General features: G+C 44.0%; 2 protein-coding genes across 4 annotated transcripts; both read left to right on the top strand.

The window, feature by feature from the left end:
* Positions 1-1,751: 1,751 nt before the first annotated feature.
* Positions 1,752-11,316, top strand: sufu (suppressor of fused homolog). The gene is made up of 12 exons (XM_084561901.1): positions 1,752-2,083; positions 2,475-2,609; positions 2,934-3,070; positions 4,831-4,973; positions 5,302-5,387; positions 6,424-6,496; positions 6,728-6,884; positions 7,014-7,116; positions 7,461-7,595; positions 9,427-9,565; positions 9,656-9,724; positions 9,821-11,316. Exons 1-12 carry the CDS (start codon positions 1,935-1,937, stop codon positions 9,908-9,910), a joined length of 1,416 nt encoding a protein of 471 aa, XP_084418027.1. The 5' UTR covers positions 1,752-1,934; the 3' UTR covers positions 9,911-11,316.
* A 1,076-nt stretch (positions 11,317-12,392) lies between these two features.
* LOC311499986 (E3 ubiquitin-protein ligase TRIM8-like) lies at positions 12,393-23,282 on the top strand. Of its 3 annotated transcripts, none has more exons than XM_084561148.1 (7): positions 12,393-12,736; positions 13,248-13,850; positions 19,398-19,493; positions 19,949-20,182; positions 20,306-20,337; positions 21,290-21,405; positions 21,514-23,282. In XM_084561148.1, exons 2-7 carry the CDS (start codon positions 13,281-13,283, stop codon positions 22,170-22,172), a joined length of 1,707 nt encoding a protein of 568 aa, XP_084417274.1. In that variant the 5' UTR covers positions 12,393-12,736; positions 13,248-13,280; the 3' UTR covers positions 22,173-23,282. The 3 variants fall into 3 exon arrangements, with proteins under 3 accessions (XP_084417274.1, XP_084417273.1, XP_084417272.1); XM_084561146.1 differs by having other exon boundaries at positions 12,394-12,740; XM_084561147.1 differs by having other exon boundaries at positions 12,393-13,850.
* The last annotated feature ends 271 nt before the right edge of the window (positions 23,283-23,553 follow it).

The following is a 23,553-nucleotide window of genomic DNA, read 5'->3' as shown; positions in this document are numbered from 1 at the left end:
ACTGAAACTAAAGCAAAACCAGTTAAATCGACAGGTCTGAAACTATAAATATATTTGTAATACTCATAATCTCCTAAACGGACTCAAAGCCGTCTTAGCAGTGACACGACATAAAATTCAAGCTGATACTTTCAAATTGAAAATCTGTTAGTTTCGATTTGAGGACAGGAAATTCTTTCACAACGGTTCCCAGATGTGTCTGAAACTTAATGTGGGAATAGCCGTACAGTGCACAAAGGGCTGTCTTGATGCACTCGGAAGGCCCCATGACAGGACGGTTCATCACTCCTCAACCTCCCACGAGGAAGCTGCGATTCTGGGGATAAAGCCCTCAGGCTCTGTTCCGTTCTGGGACTGGTGCCATATAGTGTTAAGATTGAAAAATTAAATCATAGCGGACGCCATGTGCGCCGAATTTGTATTCACATGTGTTCATGTGAGATGCATCACATTACAGGTGGAGGTCCGCACTGTTGTGTGCTGCTATATTCCTGCATGTTATGTGGCAATAATATACACAAAAAAAGTGCCTGCTATTGCACAACTAGTGGGGGACAATAGAAACAATGCCACGGCACATAACAAGGTAATATAATAAGAGTATACAGAAGAGATGTGTGGAGAAGGCCCTAGTTTAGATCATTAATGTACAGTATATATGTTATAATTACACCATGTTTCATTAACATTACTCAATTTTGGCAGTTAGTGTTATGAAATAGATACCACTGCCATAATCGCCTATTATCAGGGAAGTAATTTCCTCCCCTAAGCTTATTGGTATTATTTTTCTTGTGTTGCATGTCTGATACAGCCTATTGTTGTTTTATCCGCAATAAATATTTTTTTTATTGAACAAACTGACACGGCTTCTTTGTTATCACTCATCCGGAAAACTATGAGGCCTCTGGCTCAGGTGACACGATCCAAGCAACAGCAAAACAACCCAAATCTAGATCATTTTTGAGGAACATACACTGCCGTTAAATGCTCTCATTCCTGATACTAGAGATTACCAGTAGTTTCATTTTTGCACAATCCTTATGCCATGCTGTCTTTGCTGTGGCATCTTCAAAGAAATTGTGTTATTCGGACAGGTTTTCATAGAAATCTTTGACTTGACTTTAAATTTAAGTAAAAGCTACCTTTAGGACCCGTTAACATGAGCTGAACTATAAACCTTTATTTCAGTCAGCTGTATAATTATTATTTGTGCACACTTTGAGAATAGAAAGGCAGAAAGTAATTTGATTTGTTTGATAGTATATTTGATGTGTCTCTAGTATTACTATTTTATGATACGTCATACATCAATACACATGATTTAGATTATAAAATGTGACAAACCAATGATAGTGCTGAAATTAGTTTCACCATATCCAAAAGGAGGCTTATGATTTCTGAATGAAAGTACATGTTGCTGGCATACATTTTTATATATGTTTTAAATTAATGTAATATTTTAAGGTACTGAACACTTCAGCAGCCACTCCTCACTGGAAACTTTCTTTGAAGATCCATTTGTCCTCCACAGCAATCATTTGCTCCCCCTCAAAAAGAAACTTTGAAGTCCCAACCCCGAAATCACATCCGCCCACAGTTTGATTGACAGCATGTTAACCAATGACAAGTGTTTATAAATTAACATGAACTGAATCCTCCATTTTCATTGGCTATTACGAGCAGTCAGTTAGTGACGTACTACATTCAACCAACCAATGGTTAGGCAGCGTTTTGTGGAGGATGAGCAACAGGCTCCTGCTGAGTGTAGCACAACGAACCGAGTTCAGCCTTTATGGTTACACTACATTGCTTGTAAAAAGTCTTTATGGACTAGTTTAGCCTCTTATTGTTGAACAAGGGCTGGGTAGCAAAAAACAACACCAATATAAGTATTTTTTTATAGAGTAGCCCGATTTGTTCGCGTCCGAGGCATGGATGAGGTACGGCCTAACAGTGGTGCTCAAGCCCACGGACTGGTGCCCGTGTTTCCTCCAGGACTGCAGGCTATCTATGGGGAATGTCGGCGACTTTATCCCGAGCAGGCCAACCCGCTTCAAGTCACAGCCATTGTAAAATACTGGTAGGTGACGATGTGTACAGGTGCTGGTCTGACATGTGTGTGGACGAAGAGTTTGTGGTTTGTCATGTGAGTTTATATAGTGATGGCCAGACGTTAGCAAAGAGTTAGCTTAGCTTCCTAGCTAACGTTTCAGCTAACACAACATCCAGGAGCCACGCTGCAAGTATCTGCTGCTGCGATTCAGAGAGTTGTAGTATTTAAATGTAATTCAAAGAATGTAAACACAAACGTTTATTACTACGTTTACGTGTAATTATAGCCTCTCGTGTAAGCTAACTACATGCTAACTACACTCTTTACTTGGGCTGAAGTGTAAACGCAGTCCACTGACAACAAATAAACAATAACAACAGCTTTTTCCAATGCTGACAGTTTTGATTTAATCTCACAGGCTGGGGGGACCAGACCCGTTAGACTACATCAGTATGTATAGGAACATGGGCTGTCCAGCACAGGATGTCCAGGAGCATTGGCACTACGTTAGCTTTGGACTGAGTGACCTGTATGGGGATAATCGTGTTCATGAGTAAGTACACTAAACCACTACTTGACTCCATCACCAACAGTCTGAAAGGATGGATACAGAGCTGGTCTATTTTACATTTTGTTATTTTTACATTGAAAATTAAAAAAAAAACAAAAAAACATCACATATAATCAAATATTTGCTCTCACCAGGAGCCCTTTCACAGGAGCCCACCTGCTGACTAACACTGAACTTAATGACATTCTGTTGTTTTTGATCCTGGCAAGCCGTGATTGTTCACAGCCCTCATACATAGAAGAACAAAAAGTACAATTGCTGATGTTTTGTTTATTCAGTTTCTCACTGTGTGTGTGTGTGTGTCAGATTTACAGGGGCAGACGGACCTAGTGGGTTTGGCTTTGAGCTCACATTCAGACTCAAAAGAGAGGTGGGGGAGACGGCACCTCCAACATGGCCAGCTGAGCTCATGCAGGGCTTGGCTCGCTATGTGTTCCAATCCGGTAAGAGCACAAAGCAACACGTATTCGTGTTATGGAGTGAGCTCGCGGTGAAACACCTTCAGATTATGTATTTAGGGCTTGGCAAGGCACACACATAGTTATATTACAAATTTAACTGCATCTTTGTGGACTGTTTTTGCAGACGAGTTGATGGAAGTCTCGTTGTCTCGTATGTTTTATGGGCTCGTACTAGAGGGGTCTTTGGTACTGTTTACCCTCCAATTCCTCCTCATGAAAACTGAAGGAGAAATCTCATCTGTGCCTTGCTTTGTACAGAGACTGTCTAGTGACTGGGAATTTACACATATGCTCTTAAACCTCCGCTCTGGGGCCACTCTGATTAATATCAGACATGTCTGTATTAACACGGAGCAATTGACGGTAAACGTTCAACATAATCCAACACACTGCTGTTGACAGATATTAAGACTACACCTAGCCTTCTGCTATTTTAGTAGTATGACAAAGTAACAGCAAATTGTAACACCGCCGTCTCCATTTTGTTTAAATCTATTTCCCTGTGAGATGCCGATCTGATACGATAGTCTAAATAATATCTTGTAGTGTGTGTTGCCCCATTTTTATTTTTATTCCAAATCATGTGGTGTGTGCGAGTTTCAGATTGTGACGAGTGACGAATATCTGTAAAGTTTCTCCTTATGCGTGTGATGCAACCTCATTTCAAAACTCCTGTTTTCTGAGCAAAGCATTAGACATTTTTAAGGCGGAATAGTCTAATCATCAGTATATAGACTAAAAGCTAATGACTAAAATCAAAATGACTTTAAGGAAGCCTCACTGTCAGTAGTGGTGATTTGTGATTTAATTTGGTTCCGGTTTGTTAGAAGTCTAGTAAATGATTTATCTGCACACGTTTTGATGGAACAACTCTCCTTTGGCTGTGGTTGAACGTGAAGAATGTGCTCTTTGTGAAGGTAACTTACAGTTCCAGTGATAGATGTAAACATGGCTTAATAGAATAGTCTGCTTTGTTCATCAGTTTTGGGTTCAGGGCATTTGTGTTTGTCTGGGCTCTGCTTATTAACAGGAAGTCTGTTTTTCCTCTCCAACTTTTGTTGGATTGTTTTCATGAATGTCAAACAAGACCATTGTTGTAGTATGAAAATATACTGGTCATATAATAGCTGTATACAGTGTTAGGTTCTTTAAATCCTCCAGTGTTGTATGCTATGCACGAAAGAAAATGTGACTGACAAGGGAGAGGGGCACACAAAAAAATAGAAACCAGTGAGAAAGAGAAGAAGACTATTCACTCCCAGCTCTTTTCCACCCAGCCCTACTGTGCTTTCCAGCTGGGGTCAATTTGCGTGTGGGTGGGCTGGCCCCTAACTAAATGAATGCTGATTCCTGGCCATCTTCTCCTACAGCGAATCTGAACTGTGTGCATGCTACCTCCTAAGCAGATGGATTTACTTCCATGGAAATGTAGTTTTTCAGTTTTTTCCCCCCTCCACATTTGGGGTCTCAGTTTTTCTCTCTCTTTCTCACTTAATTCTCTTACCGATCTGTGTCACCCCTTATTTCTTTTTACGTTAACTTTCCCTCAGCGTTTCTGTTCAGTCAAACAATAAAAACTGGGAAAAGTAGGACAGTTTCCCACTGGTGGCTGAAGGTACACACCCAAATGTACTCATCGAACACTCATGAGTGTTTATTCTAGACAGTTTAACACAGCACATTTTATTGTACTTTAAAAACCATTATCGCCTCTCTTTTTTTTCCCCCCCTCTGCTTCCCAGAAAACACATTTTGTAGCGGGGACCACGTGTCATGGCACAGTCCACTAGACAACAGTGAATCTCGTATCCAGCATATGTTGCTAACAGAAGACCCACAGATGCTGCCGGTTCAAACTCCGTTTGGCACGCTGAGCTTTCTCCAGGTGACGTCAAATATTAATACTCACACATACACATCTTTTGGAAACTTTTCTCCCCCGACTATGTTTTTATAGACATATTGGAGACCGTAACCATGAGAGATGGCAATGACAGTAGCCCAGATGCTTAATATCAATGGCAGGACAAAGCAAGACACTAGGGACATTAATAGACATACTGAGACTTTCCCAGCAGTTTGCCTAAAACCAATAGAATAGGGAGACTTTGTTCTTGTTGTAATTTTATGTATAAGTAAGCGTGAAAATCATCACTCTGAAAGTAGTTAGACATTGGAGACTGCCATATCATAACCTGCACTTTCTCTTATAGATTGTGGGTGTATGTACAGAGGAGCTGCAGGCGGCCCAGCAGTGGAACGGCCAAGGAATCCTGGAGTTGATGCGTGGAATCAGAGTGTGAGTAGAACTGTGCAACAGATGGCCTCATAGGATCTAAACTATGGCCATTTTAAGGTTCATGTTGTTGCCTAAAGGGTGTTACATACGAGAAGCAAGAAGTTTGTTCTGGCAGCCCTCGTTAGGGAGTTCTCGCGGCTTGTTCTCGACACATCAACCGGGCAGAACTTTTTTCTCATGTGGTATCTGGCAACTTTTCTGTGATTGGTCAGAAATTTGAAGCAGAAATGCTAGCGGCCACTCATTAACTGTATATACTAGCGGCCACTGTGAGCGCAGTGTGACCGCTAATCTCTCATGGGTAGAGATCTGCATACTGTGCGTGGGTGCATGCTGAATGAATAGCGTGATCCGATGGGCACGGTTGTCAAAACAACTGGCCAACTTCTGAAAATAATAAGAGAAGTGCCTTTCCTCGTCCGTTTCCCGCATCTCCCACAATGCTTAGCGTGTGTGTGCGCTGCAGTGGGAGGGCCCTATGAGGACTTTCCTGGAGTTCGGCACTCATGAGTTTCCCGTGAAGTATGAATTACCAGAACAAACTTTTTTTCTTGTTCTCGCAGCCCTTTGGAGCGAGAACAAATTTCTCGCTTCTCGCAGAGTACGTAACTAGCTTTACATGGCTTTATACAAAGGTGTAAGTTAATCATGAGAATGAATACAAGTCTGTTGTGTGACAGGACAGCTATCATTTAAACAGGCAGTAAGTTGGGTTTCACTGGATACTCCTAAAACCTTTTTAATGTAATCAGTATACATTAGTCAATAATACAAACCAGATCTGCTGTGTTTGTGTGGTTGAAACTTTAGGTTCAGGACTGACTCAGAAATCTGAGCGGCTCAAAATTAGTCTTTTGAGGTCTTTTTATGGTTGTCTTCAAATGTCACCGAGCTGAGGTGAACTGATCAGCTTTTGTGTCGAGTCCAGTTTGGACTAGCAAATTGTTAGCGGCCAGAGGAGTTTGTAGCTACTTGTTCATTCATTAACTTTGTGTGTTTAACTTGAAGTTAATGCTAATGTGTGTCCTGTGTACAGAGCCGGAGGCCCCTGGCTAATCACAGATATGAGGAGAGGGGAGACCATCTTTGACATCGATCCTCACCTACAAGTAAGGCCTTATTGAATACTGCACGTTCAGCTCAGCACACTAAACTGTTTTTATCTACAACCACAAGCGGAACTGGGTCTGTTATTCGTCCGAAATATCAGAATTCATCCTCACATGTACTAAGCCTAAGGGGAACTTTCTGTAAATGATGTAACGTTTCTTACTAAAGGTTGCACATTTTTCTTATGTAAACTAGTGTTAATGATTGCGTATATGTCTTGCTCATCTAAGCAGGAGAGAGTGGACCAGGGTATTGAGACAGAGGGCTCTAACCTGAGCGGGGTCAGCGCCAAGTGTGTGTGGGACGATCTGAGTCGACCGCCAGAGGACGAGGAGGACAGTCGTTCCATCTGCATAGGATCGCAGCCACGCAGGCTCTCAGACAAAGGTATGCCAACTCCCAAAGGAGCATGAAGAGTCGAATCTGATCCGGAAAAACGCTTTAAAATATCTCAGACATTCTGCTTTCATGATGGGATAATTGTTTGCTCATCTTTGTGTGTGTTCGTTGACACAGACACGGAGCAGATAAGGGAGACCCTGAGAAAAGGACTGGAGTTTAACAGCAAGGCAGCGCTACCACCTATCAGCAGCCAGAGACAGGGCCACGAGAGACCTCAGTGAGTGTTCCTCCTACGCACACAGTAACGTGGGTTCAGCTCAGCACAGGGGCCACACTAGGACAACTCCTCCACCGGGTGCAGTGACTCACGTTCGCACTAACTCCTGAACTGATATCACCATTGTTTCTTAGCTACCAGCATATTATGATTACTCTGTTGCTGCTTTTCTATGGAATTTGTTGCGTCTTCTGCAGAGTCAGGTAACAGTTGGAGGAGGAGGAGTTGCACAATCTGTGTCTGTACATTCCCGTTTTCGGGGCAGAGGCCAAAGAGCTGTCATTTCCTTAACGGCAGCTGTTTTTAATGACAGTGGTCCTTTCTTTTGTTTGCCTGTTTCTCAGAAGTCGGAAGGACAGTTTGGAGAGTGAGAGCTCGGCGGCCATTGTTCCCCACGAGCTGGTCCGAACGCGACAGCTGGAAAGCGTCCATCTGAAATTCAACCAAGAGTCAGGCACACTGCTGCCCCTCTGCCTGCGGTACTGCACCATTCCCTCCCTCTCCTACACCCTTACATTAAATTTATCTTTTTTTGGAGAGTCTGTGAGGCAGAGAGAAGGACAGTCCAAACATTTGTGTTGAAAAGACGTGGCAGAATGTCTTCAGAAAACACTAACACAGATGACACCAGTTTCTCAGACATGAAACAGGGGCTTTCTGTAAGTAACCCCCATGCTCTGATTGAACGTCCGCCCACGGGGACGTTCATACCACTTCAAAGTCAGAGGAAAATAACAATAGCCAGTTTTTAGTGTGTTCTATTTAAAGGTAGTGGAATGTGTTTCAAGCGGAAAAAACTTGAGACGAATATTGTAACATGCGTTTAGTTTCAGAAAGCAGTTGACTCTAGTTTTGGATATACACCGATCTGCCGCAACATTGAAACCACCTGTGAAGTGAAAACCACGGACTGCATTGTCACTACAATGTTCTTCTGGGAAACCTGGGCGCTGGCATTTATGTGGATGTTACTCTGAGTTTGTGCAGACCAAGTTGATCCCCATGGCAACAGCAAGGGGGTGTTCCTTGCGCCCTGGTAACATCTTTTCAGCGGCTAAGAGACGCACTTGTGCTGGCCATCCAAGGGACACAAGAGAAAATCTGATATAAGAGACCAGGCCGTTGCTCAGTGGTCCAGTTCTGATGCTCGCATGCCCTTTGTAGGCGCTTTAGGTGGTGGACAGGGGACAGCACGGGCACCTTGACACGTCCCCACAGGCCATCGCAATTTTGCCCTTGTCAAAGTCGCTCAAATCCTTAAATTTGCTCATTTTTTCAGCTTCTAAAACATCAACCTTTGGGATAAAATGTTCACTTGCTGCCTAATTTATCCCACCTGCAAGTGCCATGACAATAAGATAATAAGTCTCATTCACTTCACCCATGACTATCAGCAAAAGAAGCACGTCAGGCATCAGGAAGATGATTTAGAAGGACAAAGATCAAGACGTGTTGAAGTACAAGTGATTGTCCAGCATCACAAATCCATCAGTAAAGCTGTCTTCATTGCTTATTGACTCAACACCCGCCGATGTATGTAGGACATCGAAAGCCTAGGAACGGAACATGATCTGCCTTCCGCGAAAAACAAAAATAACCCGTGTACCGACACAAGGAGACAGTTATTGCATTACATGCTCTGGTGACAAAACAAATGGCAAAGCTGCACTATGACGCAGCAGTTTGGAGGATCTTAACGTTTTGGTTTTAGCGTTCTTTGAAATGCACACCAAAATATGATCTAAGACATTACTATCAACTCTGTCTGGTGACGGCTCCTTGGCACGGGCAGGCCAGTGGACCTGCTTTTTAAAAAAATAAAAACTTGAGAAGGAGAGATGAGCTCATTCAAGTGTGGGAACATCGTGTAAAGGACTGGCATAAGAGTGGGATTATGTAGAATATTTCCTGCAAACTGTGATGAGATATATATATATATATATATATATATATTTCATTGCTTCATTACCTTCTTCTCGGTGGTTGTATCTATTTTTTCACTACCAAGCCACTATGTGTGAGATGCAGATGCAAATATCTAAAATGGAAATGGTTTTATTTGTATTTATCTTTATTTATAACTAACTATTATTTCTATATGTGCGCAACCCATGGAGATTCCACAAAGTCAGATGCAGACACATGCAGCAGTTTTAATTTTGTTAATAATATAATTTCAAAGAATTTGTTCAAAGCAATGTATGTATAAACGTGAACCTTTAAAACGATTATCCTCCTATGATTAAACGATAGGCCTCACCACTTACGTACATGCAGTTAACTTTATTTTTAATCTTAAATCTTTTGCAGGGGCCGGCTGCTTCATGGGAGACACTTCACTTACAAAAGCATCAACGGAGACACAGCCATCACATTTGTGTCCACAGGAGTTGAAGGAGCTTTTGCTACTGAAGAGCATCCGTACGCAGCCCACGGCCCCTGGCTTCAGGTACGCACACTCTTAGACGGACTCTTAGGTTTTCACGTTGTATGTTCGTATTTAGCACATTTGTCTAACTCCTCCTGTCTCTATATACAGATATTATTGACTGAAGAGTTTGTGGAGCAAATGCTTGGGGATTTACAGGAACTAAACACTCGTGAGGAGGCAAGAAAATTCCCCTTTGTTTCCACTTTTACTTTTAGTTTGATCTTGTGCAACTGCCCGCCTGTTTTACCTTGTATGTCCCTTCTCTTTGCGCAGACAAAGTTACCAAAGGAGTACAGCTGGCCAGAAAAGAAGCTGAAGATCTCTGTGTTGCCAGACTCTGTGTTCGACAATCCCCTGCAGTGAGACAAAGATGCCTACTCTCCAGGAAATGCTGAATAAAAAAAAACACCTGCAGACACAAACTCCCAGAGTGGACCATCATGAACAGGAGACGTCCGAGGACCCCGCAGTGACCCTGAGCTGCCAGGGCATACAGAGACGTTGTCCCCACGGTAGTAGGGCAGAGACTGTTCCACTCCTGAAAGTGATCCGAGGACTGATCTAAACATTTCTGTTACTGGATTCTCAGTCTAGGTCCGCTGTTTACAACGTCTCTCTGAGGCTCGAATGCTTTTGAGAATATCAAACCAGCCTGTCCGGATGGTTGAAGTGTTACAACACTTCTGTAGAGCAAACAGGATGCTCTCATTCCTCTAAAATATTTCATCACCAAACACAGTGGAGCATGTATCCTGTGATCACCTGACACATCGTCTCGAGCAATAACTGGGTTGCAGTTCTCAAAAACAGTTCTATTTATTCCAGTGGCCTTAGAAAGGGAAGATAAATCACAAATTGTACCTTTTCTTGTCAGTGTTGTTTTCAGTTACACTAATATGTATAGTATTTACAAATGCTGGACATTTTTTTTCTTATATCTTTGTGGTCACTCCAAAGTTTTAACTGTTACTGCCAGTACTGTCCATGTCTCAGATGTTTCATGATTCAGTAACGCTAACCTGAAATGCTGTGAGCTCGTTTAACTATCATTCACCGACACTCCTTGGGTATCTGGCATATGCTGCGTGTATATTTGACCTTTACCCCCCCCCCCATGCCGAGAACTCACATATTGAGCAATATATTTTTTTTTGATTTACTTGGTTGTCTCACGCAACGCGATGCGTGTTTTATGGTTGTTAAATGAAAGACATAAAGACTGTTGTAAATGTCGAAAGACGGGGAAGCACCGCATCCCGTGTCTTCCCGGGTTGTGTCTCCGGTCATGCATAAACGCAAAATGTGTTATTCCTCTTATCAGTGGGAGCTGCTTGAAAAATGAGTTGGAGTATAATTCCTCAGTGCCTTGAGCTAAAAAGGACCACATATTTTCCGTTGACTGTCAGCGCTGCCTACAGCTCCTGGACTGTTAAGAGACGTCACTTTGAATCAAGGCTGCTGCGTTCACTGCCTTTTGCCGATGCCGACGTTGCATTCCACTCCCAAAACAAGAAACAAGACTACTTTTATTACCGTGTCTGTCTTCTTACAGAAATGTACTCCTATACGACATGTGATGGCATATCTTATTTTTGTTTGTCCTTTTTATTCCGAATGACAAATATAAGGTTTAGATATTGATGACTTTTTGTAATTTACTATCTTATTGACTGAACTGGCTGATTGTAATCCCAAGTGCATTAAAGAGTGTAGGTATTTACACAAATAAAGCTGGATAACTAATTCAGAAGTAAAGTGGTGAAGTTATTTCTGCCAAAGATTTTGTGTGTATGAGATATAATGTTGTTATTGTTACATAAAATGTATAATAATTAATAAACAGGAAATTTTCTATTAAATATAAGGAAACTAACTATTTTTAGTAAATAGTGGGACTATGTGTTTAAAAATTTCCAATTGTGCCACAGAGGTCCATTAGCAGCCAAATGCAGTGGGAAATTCCATGTTCACTGCAAGTTTTTGGTAATTTGATCGCAAACTATGGACTTACTCCACTGAATTAACATCTAACCTTTATTTGATAAAGATTTATAGTAAATATGGGGCAAAAGACATCCGTAAATATGTTGAAGACGTCCATAAATATGTTGAAGACATCCGTAAGCAGTCATGGACACGTACAAGACAGTGCAAACATAATGACTGTCACTTTCTTATAGGTGGGAATTGTACATTTTAATAAATTGCTGAATTTTGCGCATTTTCTGCAAACTTTTCCCACAACTTGAGTGGTTTTTATTTGTCCATTGGAGAAGTCTTAACAACCCCATGTTCACGGGAAATTATTTGTGTCTTTTTTCTTGTTTTTTAATTACTGCAACTGTCGATAGACCGCTAAGGTAACTTCCTGCAAAAAAAATATCTAAGAATATCCTTGATAGATTTTTGTAACTTGACTATTGCAAATTTGTAATGGAACTTCAACACCGAAGCATCGACTAATGTCAACATTGTAATATTTTAGATGGTTTATGTGTGAGAATAAAGTTTTATTAATATATGAAACATACAACTTATATTATTAATAAGTTGCCCACACTACTGTCTATCGGTTCTAAGTACTAAGGTCACCTTTATCACTTATTAACCCATGACTATAAAAGAAGTTTTAAATATTCTTTGTCGACACAGAAAGAAGACTTCGCCATATTTTGCACTTTTTCTCCCCATGAGCGCACTCCTCTTAAGGGGGCCCCTGGGGGCCTCTGCTCTGACCCGGCGCGGCCAGACGGGACCCCACTTTAGAAACCCCTGACGCACGGCATGACGGGCCACGCTAATGGCTCCTGGACTTTTCCAGTCTGTCCGGTAGAGTTTGCTGTGGCCGTTCCCGTGCCTTTCCTCCTCTCGGCTCCTCCCCGTCAACTCTGTGACGGGTCACGTTATTGGAGGGGGGGCCCTCGGTCGGTGGTGTGGAAGCACTGCGCTCCCTTCCGACGAGTCACTGTCTGCCTGCACTTACCATCAAATATTACTCAAAGAGTTGACGGGAAACCGAAACCGGCCGAGAAACCCAGCCGGGAATCCTATAAAATCCCGGCGCTGAGGTCTACGTCGGACACACGGCTGTAATCCACCCAGAGGAGCTGGATCTCATCGCGGGCTGCATGACAAGCTGTGCGGCGTTATAGGTGCACCGGAGTCTGCCGACGACATGGAAAATAAATAGTTGGTAACGTTGCGTTTCTTCCGTAAGAACACGTCTAGTGCGCTTCAGCGGACTTCCGTGGTGTTTATTTACCGATGTGCGAGAGTGTCTTTTGAAACTGAGAGTGTGTTTGTGTAAAAACTGTAACATTTTATATTAGAAGAGTACAGGGTTATTCAGAGGCAAGTTGTCAGTCGCTTTAAAACGCCACAGCTTTTATGAATCGTCCTGTTCCAGTGTGACAGACATATCTCAATGTTGCATCATGTTTTATATCATAGTTTGCTTATGTGTTGCGTTCTTACTGTGACTGCTTTAAAGAGTTTCCTGTTTCTTGTGAAAAGTAGCTGTAATAGACTCTTGATTATCTTCTAAGTCCGAGTCATTTCTCTGCATGTGGGTTTGCTTGGCACACATCTATATGCGGATAGCAGAAATGAGACTGTGCTCGGCTCATAAGGGTGTTTCTATATCAAATAGACCTCGCTGCCCTATTTAGAAACTGAGTCTCACTTTTGCTCTTCCTCTCAGTCGCCCGGCATCAGTGTGGATTCGGCCGACGCCATGGACGCGAGCTGGAAAAACTGCTTCGAGGAGGAGCTCCTGTGTCCCATTTGCCTGAATGTCTTCGACGAGCCCATTCAGCTGCCGTGCAAGCACAACTTCTGCAAGGGCTGCATCTCCGAGGCCTGGGCCAAAGACAGCGCTGCGGTCCGGTGCCCCGAGTGCAACCACGACTACGACCAGAAGCCGGCACTGGAGAAGAACTTCAAGCTCGCCAACATAGTGAAGCGCTTCAACGCGCTGAACACCGAGAAGGTCCCCGCCGTGCTGCACTGTGTCCTCTGCAGGCGAGGCCCCCCGCTGCCCGTGCGGAAAGTCTGCCTGCGCTGCAAGGAGCCCTGCTGCCAAATTCATATCCAGACGCACCTCCAGCAGCCGTGCGCGGCCCCGGGACACCTGTTAGTTGACGCAGAGGAGCTGAGCGCTTGGACCTGTCCCAGTCATGAGGAGTACAGGCTGCTCCACTGTGAGGACGAGCAGGTGGCCCTGTGTCCGTTCTGCTGCATCTCTCACTGCACTAACCAAAGACACACAGTCTGCGATGTTGACACGCAACGCATACAAATGCAGGTAGACAAATCACACGAATCAAACTCGCATCTGAAACTCACATGACAGTGAACGGATTCGATAGGCGCATGAGTATTTCTTTGCAGGGAGCACGCATTTCTTACAGTTCACTGTCTGTGAAGGCTTTCTCTCTTTGCCTCCTCTTTTAATGTTTTTTCTGATGTGAAAGTACCCCTCTGGGTAGATCATGGTATACACACACACACACACACACACATGCGCGCACACACTGCTTTTAACTTGTATCACGCCACCCGCTCCGGACCGCCTTAAGTTCTGTGTTGTTATCTCCACCGGAAAGGATTACCCATGTGATCCACAGGTAGTTTGTTGCTGTTGGCCAGCCTGATCGAGCTCCAGGAGCTCACAAACGCGGCGATGCGTGAAAATGCTCACATGCAAGTACTTCAGGCTTTCGCAGGGACGATGATTTTAGGGAAACTTTGACGGGGAGGAAGAGGTAGAAAAGGGATTTTACAGATTGTGTGATGATCTGGCAACAAACCGCCAGCCGGTGAATAACGATCTGACTTGGCAGGGTGGGCTTGAAGATATACGGAGGAATGAGCCTCGCATAAGGCCAGCGTTCCATCGCTGGGTCCACTTATGTATTTTCCCTCAGTTCTTTGTTCCGGTTTGCTCTCTTCTCACAAGTCTAATGTAAGCAGAAAGGTGTAAAAAACAACCACCCACGCTGCCGTACATACATACATGCTCCTTCCCTGTTCCTCCCTATGTGTGAAGGGGTAGGAGTGAGAACCACAGCACTTTCTGCCTCGCTGTTGTCTTCGCGATTGGTGATTGTATTATTCCATTTGGGAAAGTTTCAGACATTTCTTTCCAGCGTAGATCACAAAGTTCTAAATAAGTCTTAAGCGCAAACTGTTGCCCTGGTTCAGAGCTATTATTGGGACAAAAGATGTCTGTTCAGCCCTTTCCACAGCTGCTCTTAGTCTCTACACACACTCACATGCGCACACCCACCCATCTTTCTGTTCTTTCACAACTGTACGTTTGCAGGGCAAATGGAGTCGTCCAGCAGTCAGAGTCCCTGGCTCTTCTCAGATTAACACTGGTCCCTCTTTTGGGGGCCTTCGGACACAGAGAGCACTCTAATTTATCGATAAGCGTCGCAAAAGCCAAAAAGTTGGGCTCCTTGTGTGCCGGGGCCATTTGTTCAAGTAATCTGAGGCCGGAGTGGCTTCTCATCATTACTTACTGAGAGGTCGTTCTTCTTAACAGAGCTGTGGTCTATTTTGGTAAAAGGATTTTAATTCCCCTGGCAGCACTCTTGTTGCTTTTGGGATAAACTAAGAGGGAAAAACCAACGTGGCTATGTTTGTATCTTGGGTTAAACTTTTGCTGTAACCTTCCTGGTCATTTCAAGACGAGAAAGGCAGGGTAATATAATAGTAATGTTGTCCCTGGGACAAGCGGAGGAGGAGCCCTCCCACACAGCCTCACCTTGGTTTTCTCAGGCACCTCCGGAAACCATCTCTCATGGAGGCTCTGCTGTTTACTGCTTCTTGAATCTGGGCTGGAGTGAGTCAGTTCCCCAGAATGCTGAGGGCGGTCCATTGACATCAGAAGTGGGGAATAGTTGTCAGTTGATTGTGAAAGAGGCTCTCTGTTCATTCAGCCCGAGGCTCCTCATTTAAACATGAGCTTCCTGGCAACCTGTGGGTGTCTGGATGCCTAAATAGGACAGTGGGGAAAGTGATCATTGGCAGGTTTAAGCTTGATAAAGGTAGGCTTTCATGCTGCTGCGCGGCCCCGTACCCCCTCGTGTTATTTCGAACGCGCAACGAGACAAAAAGGGAATTGGAGGAAACACGACAAAATGAGGAAGACGCAATTGTTGAAGAGAAGAACCATGGCGCAGAAAAAGCTGCCGCCTAACACAAAGCCAACTCGCACAAAGCAGCTCATGCACCATTTACAACAAAAACAACCCAACAAAAGTGTTCTTTCCTGTTTTTTCAACGCAACATTCACTCTGAAGTCACTGTAGGAAGTACCACTAAGCTTTTATGCGCAGCATTAAGACAGTGATGATTAACACCAGTGTGCTGTCTCAGAAGTTGTTGGGTGCTGTGCTCACAGTACTCAGAAAGGCTGGAGGAGATGACTGGCTAGATACCTCGTGAGTCAGGTTTTGCGGATATTATCATATTGTTTGAAGAGGAGTGTTTAGCTGGCACTGCCTCTTGTGTAAGCAAGATGTAGTGTCGAGATGTGGTACAGGTGTGGGATGTGTTCTGACTGTGTGAAACAGGACTCGGGGCCGCTCTGCTGGCATTCGACGTAAATTCGGGGCAGGCTCACGTGACAAGGAGACACCAAACCGTTGATCCCCTATCCTCACGACGCCTCTTTAGGTGCCACGCAAAGTGAATGCGTGCTATGTTAGGTGCTAACCGCAGAAACTCAGCAACGCCTGACAGACTTGATGTATGTATGTATGTATGAGTCTTTTGTCCCTCACCCTGTGTGTATTAAGTGGAACTGGGTGTGTTACTGTGATGGCCAGGCATTCATCATAAATAACTTCCTTGCCCAGCGCACCTCTCCCTGTGTGCACAGTCCTCATGTGCGTGCTGGTTGAACATGTGATACACACAGCAACAAGGAGCCCGTTCATTGTAACCTCGCTCAAGGTATCCATTCAAATATGTGCACCACTAGAGCTTTAATTTGTTCATTTAATACCACTAAATGGCGGCATTATTAATAATCGGTCTGACTCACAAATGTTCGGCATGTTTAGCTCGAGTTTATGTGCACTAAAAGCTGAAGAATAGTTTCCAAGGTGTGGTGCTTTGCTTGTTGAAGCTTCAGGGAAAGAATCCGAGCTTCTTTTTTTTTTTTCCTGACCGTGAGTGGCAAAGAATCTCGTGGAAGTGAAGCTGTCAATTACATTCCTCCCATATAAAAACTTAATAACATACACTTACTAATTAAAGTACGGCTTGTTGCTCCAGCGCCTGTATAATTTATCATTTTATAATGTTGGACTTGCTTCAACAGCTCAGGTTTGTCTCCATGTCTTGTGCTCGCTCTCTCTCTCTCTCCTCTCTCTGTAGAGGCCTCTTTATCACGGCCCTTAGAGCGAGATGTCTAAAGAAGATGGACAGTCCTGCAGCGGTGATGCAGCAATTAGAGCATTAACAAATTATTGAAAACAGTTTTTTTTTTCCCTAAGCACTTAGAGCTGTCCTGATCAATATCTTTATATTAGTAATGGCTCAAATGACCATGTGTCATGAGAGAGGGGTCACTCTTAGAGACAAAGAGAGCCGTCACCCGACTCTGCAGTTCCCCTCAGATTTGGACTCTCATCAATGACATTTCCAGCCGTAGCAGGCAGCTTTGATAGATTTACTGTACAACATCTACCAGAGCCAAATGGCAGCCTGACAGAGCCATCTTAAAGCTATGGGGCGTGACTTTTAAATGTACAGTACATGAACGTCTGTTGCGCTTAAGTCCCGGTGGAACAAGTTTACGCAATCCAGATTAAGCTAATCAGTGCCAAGTGAAATTGTTTTGTGTTTCGCAAGATGTGGGAGTTTCAGATGTGTTTGTTGTCTGTTGTAGCCACTGGCAGCGATGTGGGTGATGTTAAACAGTATACATTGAAGAGGAGAGCAGCTGCAGCAATGGAGGCAGAGCGGCCCAAAGCAACTAGGAGTATGGATGGAGATATGATAGTCACTAATGTAACTTGGGTTCTGTGAGTTCTCTGTCATTCAGGAAGTAGAATCTAGAAAGTGTTTGTGAAAGGTTTATGATGCTCCGTAGAAAAACAAAAACAAAACAGAGGTGTTCAGAGGATTGTGGTCTGAAAAAGAAAGAGTTTACGGCAAGGAAAAACATCCAGTGCCGCTGTTGCTTTTCATTTTTGAGGGCACCGAAAGAAGAGAAGGGACTGTAGAGTGTAGACGTACGTACATGTTCTCCCTGTCAGAAGGACAACGTATTTAAGCTAACAATAAGTTTCAGATTGGCTAAACAGCGTTAAACCGAGTAGATGTCAGAGGTTGGTGGCGACCAAAACAGAGCTCAAAGGAGAAAAGCAAAACATTGAATACGTTGGGTGGCTAGATGTACGACTCCAAATGAAAGCTGACGTTGGTCTGTTTCTCCTGGGGATCAGTGTTGTGTTTACAGGTCATTGTGCTGTCCCCAAGAGGCCCCAAAAATCCCTTCACGTTGCTTTAACACTTTAAATACCACTTTGGATTATTATGTGGCCTTTCCCACGTTGGGCATGCATTGTCAGCAATCTCATTTTTCAAGTGCCTGTGGGGGAGACAAAAGTATTCCTGCTGTCTTCCAGGTGGAAAAAAAAATTGTCAGCAGTCTTCTTCACTAAGAGAGGAAGTTTAAATAATACAAAAAAAAAAAGAAAGTGGAAGTAGTATTGTGCTGTATTTGGCTATTATTTATTTATTATTTAGAGTCCTCTTCTGTTTAGGAAACTGTAGCTGGGCTGCTGGAAGTGTTCATTGTGCTATAGTATAGTCGCCAGCCAGTTGATGTCCATAAGACAACATGAGTGTTGTAAGCAGCTGAAGAGGCCTGTTGCTGTGATACCACAATCTAACTACCCTGAAACTCGCTCACTCGAGGCCACAGGAATGTCCTCATTCTCCCTATCTCTTTTTTTTTTTTTTTTGCTTGAAACTTTTTTTTCCTCTCCTGTTGCTTTCACTGTCTTTTTTTTTTTTGTACGTCTTTCTCGCTCTCTTTCTTTCCGATCTTGGCATATGCAAGCAGTTCCTTTCCTCCTGTTCCCTTTCTCCAGTGCACACTCATTGGGAGGGAGGGAGGGAGGGAGCAGACTCCGGGGTTGTGCACACAGACATGACAATCTGTCACTGACACAGAGGCCAATGCAAACAATGGGAGCAATGCATGTGGCAAAATGAGAACGCAGAGAGGGGTAGTGAGACGCCCCCGCTTTCTGCTCCCTCACACACACACACACATTAGCTTTCACATATAAATACATACACTAGGCTTTGTTGCCATGACAGCGGGGTTTTTCTCTTATTTGGGCACGGTGCCTTTCCCATGCAGAAACAGTTCATTAAAAAGCATACCTGCCCTCCCTTGTTCCTAGTTAGCTGTCAGCCTGTGACTGCAGATTGATTTCCATCTCCCGCGGCAAATGGAGAAGGATTCTGTTTACTGGCTCTTTTACTGGCCTTTGGCTCTTTATGCGCTCTTGATTGAGCCCACAGAGGAAGTAGGCCGGTCCCAACAATGATGATGTAGCAGGGTCCCTGGCAAACTTAGGAGCAATCAGAGATGGATGTGCGCAGTTGTGTTGTGCCTTCACTGGTGCCCTCCTAATGGCTAAATACATGCCCTTGTCACTGGCAGCTGTTGTTTCCTGCATCTAATCAGGATTGTGGAGGAAGAGATTGGGTCAAAGCAGAGGCCTGGGCTTTTAGAAAGTTTCAGTGTATATTTTGTTTGTGTTTTCGGTACACGTTGTGGCTCATCTGTCTATTCCATCTCGACTCTGTCATCTCTCCCCAGGCCATGCTAATGAGGCAGCAAGACAGACTGGAGGGTCGTGTTCAGAACATCGATGAGCAGCTCAACAAGCTGGAGTCTGACAAGACGCTAATGAAGGTACGGCGCACAAAAATAACACTGTATGTGCTTACAGAGACACAACATTAGTGATACTGGTCCCTTTGTTCTTTGTCATCATGTGGGTTTTTGCTTTAATTTTGTTTGCTGTAATGAAATGACTCTGCCCTCCTTCACGCTGAAGGAAAATGTGTTTCCAGCTATGACTTGTAAGCGCACTGGGGTGGAAAAAACATCTTACAAAGTTCCCACTTTAGTTCTGAACAAGAAAATCACAGATTCCACAAAAACCGAGGCAGAAAAAAAGTCTAATTTAATTTACAGTACTTGAACACATCAATTCATCAGCGTGTACTGAAGCACAAGGTCCTTTTTTTTTCTTTTTTTGCCGAGTGGGGTTCCAAAGTATATTTGTTAAAACGAACACTTCAGCAATGTTATATTGCATTTCATAACGGTGTGCTTTGTGTTTCAACATGTCCTTTTCTCCATAGGACGCAGTGTCTGAACTGAAGGAGCACGTTAGAACCCAGTATCAGAGGATGCACGCGCTGCTGGAAGCAAACCAGGCCGAAACCATGCAGATGCTGGACAGCACTTACGCCACGTACGCGAGGAAGAACTCCCATCAGGCTCTGCAGCTCAACGAGAAGCACCAGGAGGCGGAAAAACTCCTGAGCTCGGTACAGACGTTCCTCCAAAGAGCAGACAGCGTCAACTTCATGAAGGTACAAGTCTCCCACGCACACTCTCTCACATGTGCATTCACGTTTTGCATCTGCAGAAACAAATGAAGTGTTTGGAGGCGGATCCCGTGGCTAATGACTTGCGCGTGTTGTTGTCTTTTTCAGAACACAAAACCGTACCAGCTGCTAATGGACAGGTAGGCACTGAGCCACCGATGGATTTATGCACACTTTCTGAACAGTGCTTAATCAAATATCCTCTTCCCAACCACAATTTATTTTTCATACACACTGCAATTCTTCACCTGACTTTGAAAACCAGCAAATGGTCCCTGCAAAGAGTTTGTAATGAAAATGTGCATGCACAGAGGAGAGATGTGTAGTTCAGTCTGCTCCTTTGGCCACTGACCTGAATATCTGACATTTAAGCTGACTAGTTATGAACAGATGAAAGTAAAAGTAAAGAACGTTGTGTGACAGCACAGAGCTCATAATTTAAGTTATTGATGTAAGTTAACAGGAATAACTAGGAGGCCTGACTCGGAATGAATACAAAGCAGAGTGTAAGTAGCCGATCAGCGTCACTGCATCTTTCTGATCTCATCAGTGGAGCAAGAGTTCAACAGAAGGATTATCCAATCTGCTGTTTGGTTGCACGTCTTGGAATGAAACAGACTGTGTGGACTGATTTATTTTCTTCACCCTACCAGAGTCAGTTGCCGTTTCGCGTCAGTCAGCTGGGTTTATTAGTGGTGGAGTGCAGTGGTCTGTGCCTTGAATGTTAGTCTGTAGTTGATGGGGATGAGAGTGTTGCTGTCTTACAAAGTTAATTATTAACAAACCAGGAAATGTGCGCGCACATCCGAACCGAATAAGGGGCAGCTGCAGGGCCGAAAACACACAAGTAATGACAACAAGAAATTAGAAGTTATCCATTGCACCAAAAAAAGTTAAAGTCCCACTGCTTTTAAACCTTTTGTGTTTCATTTAATTTAATACTTACAACCAAAACGATCTTGAATTGGATACTCCACGAACATTACTGACCAATCCTCTGGTTATGATCCAAAGCTGCAGGGCGCATCTCAAACATGGGTGCTGACAGCTTAAATATGTTCATGTTCTTACTTGAATGTGTCTTTTTTCCAGGTCAAACTCACACCTAAATAGTGCCATCCCTCCTCTCAGAGTGGGCCAGCTCAACTCTCTTAACTTGCTGTCCGACCTCTCAACAAGAGAGAAGAATCTGAGAAAAATGCTGGAAGGTAGGAATGAAATCGAGTAATTAAAGACAGATAAAGTGAATGTAGAGACTAAACTATCTTCTTAAACTCTAACTCTATTTGTTCTCCCCCGCTCCTTTCAATCCTCAGAGCCGTTCAATGAGGCGCCAATTCTTGAGATTATCCAGTCCCAAAGCAGCTCTTCTGGCTCCCAAATGGGGACTAGTTCAGCAGTACAGAAGAGGAAATACGGCATGGCTTTCCTGGAGAGTAACACTGAAAACGCCTCCTCACAGGATTCTCCACCTTTGCTCTACGGCAGCAAAAAACCCTTCCTGGCTGACCAGAGCCACCGCGCTTCATCTATGTATTCCTCAGATGTCCTCTCCCAGAATCCTCACGCTGGCCAAGGCCATAGTCGGCTCCTTGACTCCTCGCCACATCACATGGTGGGTCTAGGGTCCAGCTCTAGCCACCACTCAGGGACTATATTCCAGCCCTCCCACTTCCCCAGTGGAGGTGCCTCTCAACAAGCCATGTACGAGGGGAGGAAAGTACTGATGTGCACTCTGAGTAACTGCTGCTGCTCCAGGGCCCCCGCTGCTCGCGCCCGGCCTCCGTATCCGGCGTCGGACTCCTTCCCCTCCATGACCTCTCAGGAGTTTCCCTCACATGGCCCGCTATCCGCAACTCAACCACTGCAGCATTTCCCCATCAGGGGGCTAATGGAAGCCTCACAGACGGCCAGGCACCCTGACTTCTACGGGCTGTACAGCCAGCCTTCAACCAAGCATTACGGGACCAAGTAAAAACAATGATTGTTTCACGATATCCGAATTGGCATCAGATTTTCACTTCTTTCCATTTTGATTCACAGACATGTCGCCAGTTTGTGTCTTCGGCAGGCCTCCGTGTTATTTTGACGTTCTCTGACGCCATTGTGGGAAACCGTTGTAGCTCTGTTTACTCTCTGAATCACAGTGACACCAGTAGTACTCTAATCTCAAAACCCAAGTTTGTGTTTTTATTTATTTTCTGTTTCAATTCGACTGGAAGTGCTAATGTGAATAACGTAGTCTTAAATCCGTACAAGCAGCGAACTAAAGAAATGACATATCCTTTGTCACGAGTCCTGAGCGTGGGACTCCAGAGACTCCAGTGCCTAAAAAGACTGACAACACACTCTTACTGAACTTGCAATTTCCTAGCTCTTGATTATTTCCTGTTTGCGGCTGAAAGCATGCAGGGAGCCTCTCCATGCACTCCAAAGTCCATGTGGCTTTAGAATAAAAAAGAAGAAAAAAAAAAAACACTGGACTACAAACGCTTGTCAGGTTTTTCATGTTTTTTTTTTTTATAGAAGATTATGAATAAACCAAAATCAGTGGAAAATGTTGAATAAACAAACAAGCATATAAAATGTCTGTTTTCCTCGCGCCTGAAGCGCTGGTTTGCAGATTCCGCTGTAAACTTGCGGTCTTTTTTCGCCACGATTACAGTGTGTACTTTAAACCGAGTGACACCTTTGTCAGCTCGAACGTCGTGTCTGATTATAGTTTGAGGTCTCTTTGTGCTGGGATCGTGTGATTTGTTTGGGTTTGGAGGTTATACAGTGTGACTCACTGGGCTGCAGATGAAATGTCACAGCTTCGTGTATGAAAAGAAAAGCCACTATTGCTGTACCTCCCACCCTGCAGCTGACCAGCAATCTATTCATAGGTCATGGCTTGTAAAATGGAAAAGGAAAAAAAAACCTGAATGACCACATGTTTGAGATCTACTGTATTCTGAGTAAGGAGGTTTGGAGAATGATGATGTGTTACAGACCGGCCCACAGCAGGCCCATTATCTGCCAATTTAGGACAGTTCACTTCCTTGTCAACATCCTGGTCTCTTTGTCTCATCCCTCTTTGTCTCGTTATTGGAGCTGGTTGTCAAGTTAGGTCAGAGAACAGGAATAACTGATGAGCGGCACCTCCCTCCCCTCTCCGCTCCCTCTTCCTCTCCCGGGGTATCATTTGCCAGGGCTCGATGTGGAGGAGGAGGAGGAGGGTTAGAGCGGCGGATGGTATAAGCTCAGAGTTTTAATGAGGGCTGGGACAGTATAGTCATCTACTTATCTGTCACTCATACTCCTTTCATCGTTCCCCTCCCCCTCAATGAGATAGCGGGAGCGAGCTGGGGGGCAAA

The sequence above is a fragment of the Chelon labrosus genome (genome assembly GCF_963514085.1).
Source record: "Chelon labrosus genome assembly, chromosome: 15".
Lineage (NCBI taxonomy): Eukaryota > Metazoa > Chordata > Actinopteri > Mugiliformes > Mugilidae > Chelon > Chelon labrosus.
Note: the sequence above shows the minus strand (reverse complement) of the source record. Positions and strands in the feature narration are given on the sequence as shown.

Excerpts from the sequence above, each read along its gene's own strand:
- sufu (XM_084561901.1), top strand. The coding sequence starts at position 1,935 with ATGGATGAGGTACGGCCTAACAGTGGTGCTCAAGCCCACGGACTGGTG. Across the intron at positions 2,084-2,474 it reads ACAGCCATTGTAAAATACTG|GCTGGGGGGACCAGACCCGT; the intron begins GTAGGTGACGAT and ends TTAATCTCACAG. Across the intron at positions 9,725-9,820 it reads AACTAAACACTCGTGAGGAG|ACAAAGTTACCAAAGGAGTA; the intron begins GCAAGAAAATTC and ends CTCTTTGCGCAG.
- LOC311499986 (XM_084561148.1), top strand. The coding sequence starts at position 13,281 with ATGGACGCGAGCTGGAAAAACTGCTTCGAGGAGGAGCTCCTGTGTCCC. Across the intron at positions 20,183-20,305 it reads ACAGCGTCAACTTCATGAAG|AACACAAAACCGTACCAGCT; the intron begins GTACAAGTCTCC and ends TGTCTTTTTCAG. Across the intron at positions 21,406-21,513 it reads TCTGAGAAAAATGCTGGAAG|AGCCGTTCAATGAGGCGCCA; the intron begins GTAGGAATGAAA and ends TTCAATCCTCAG.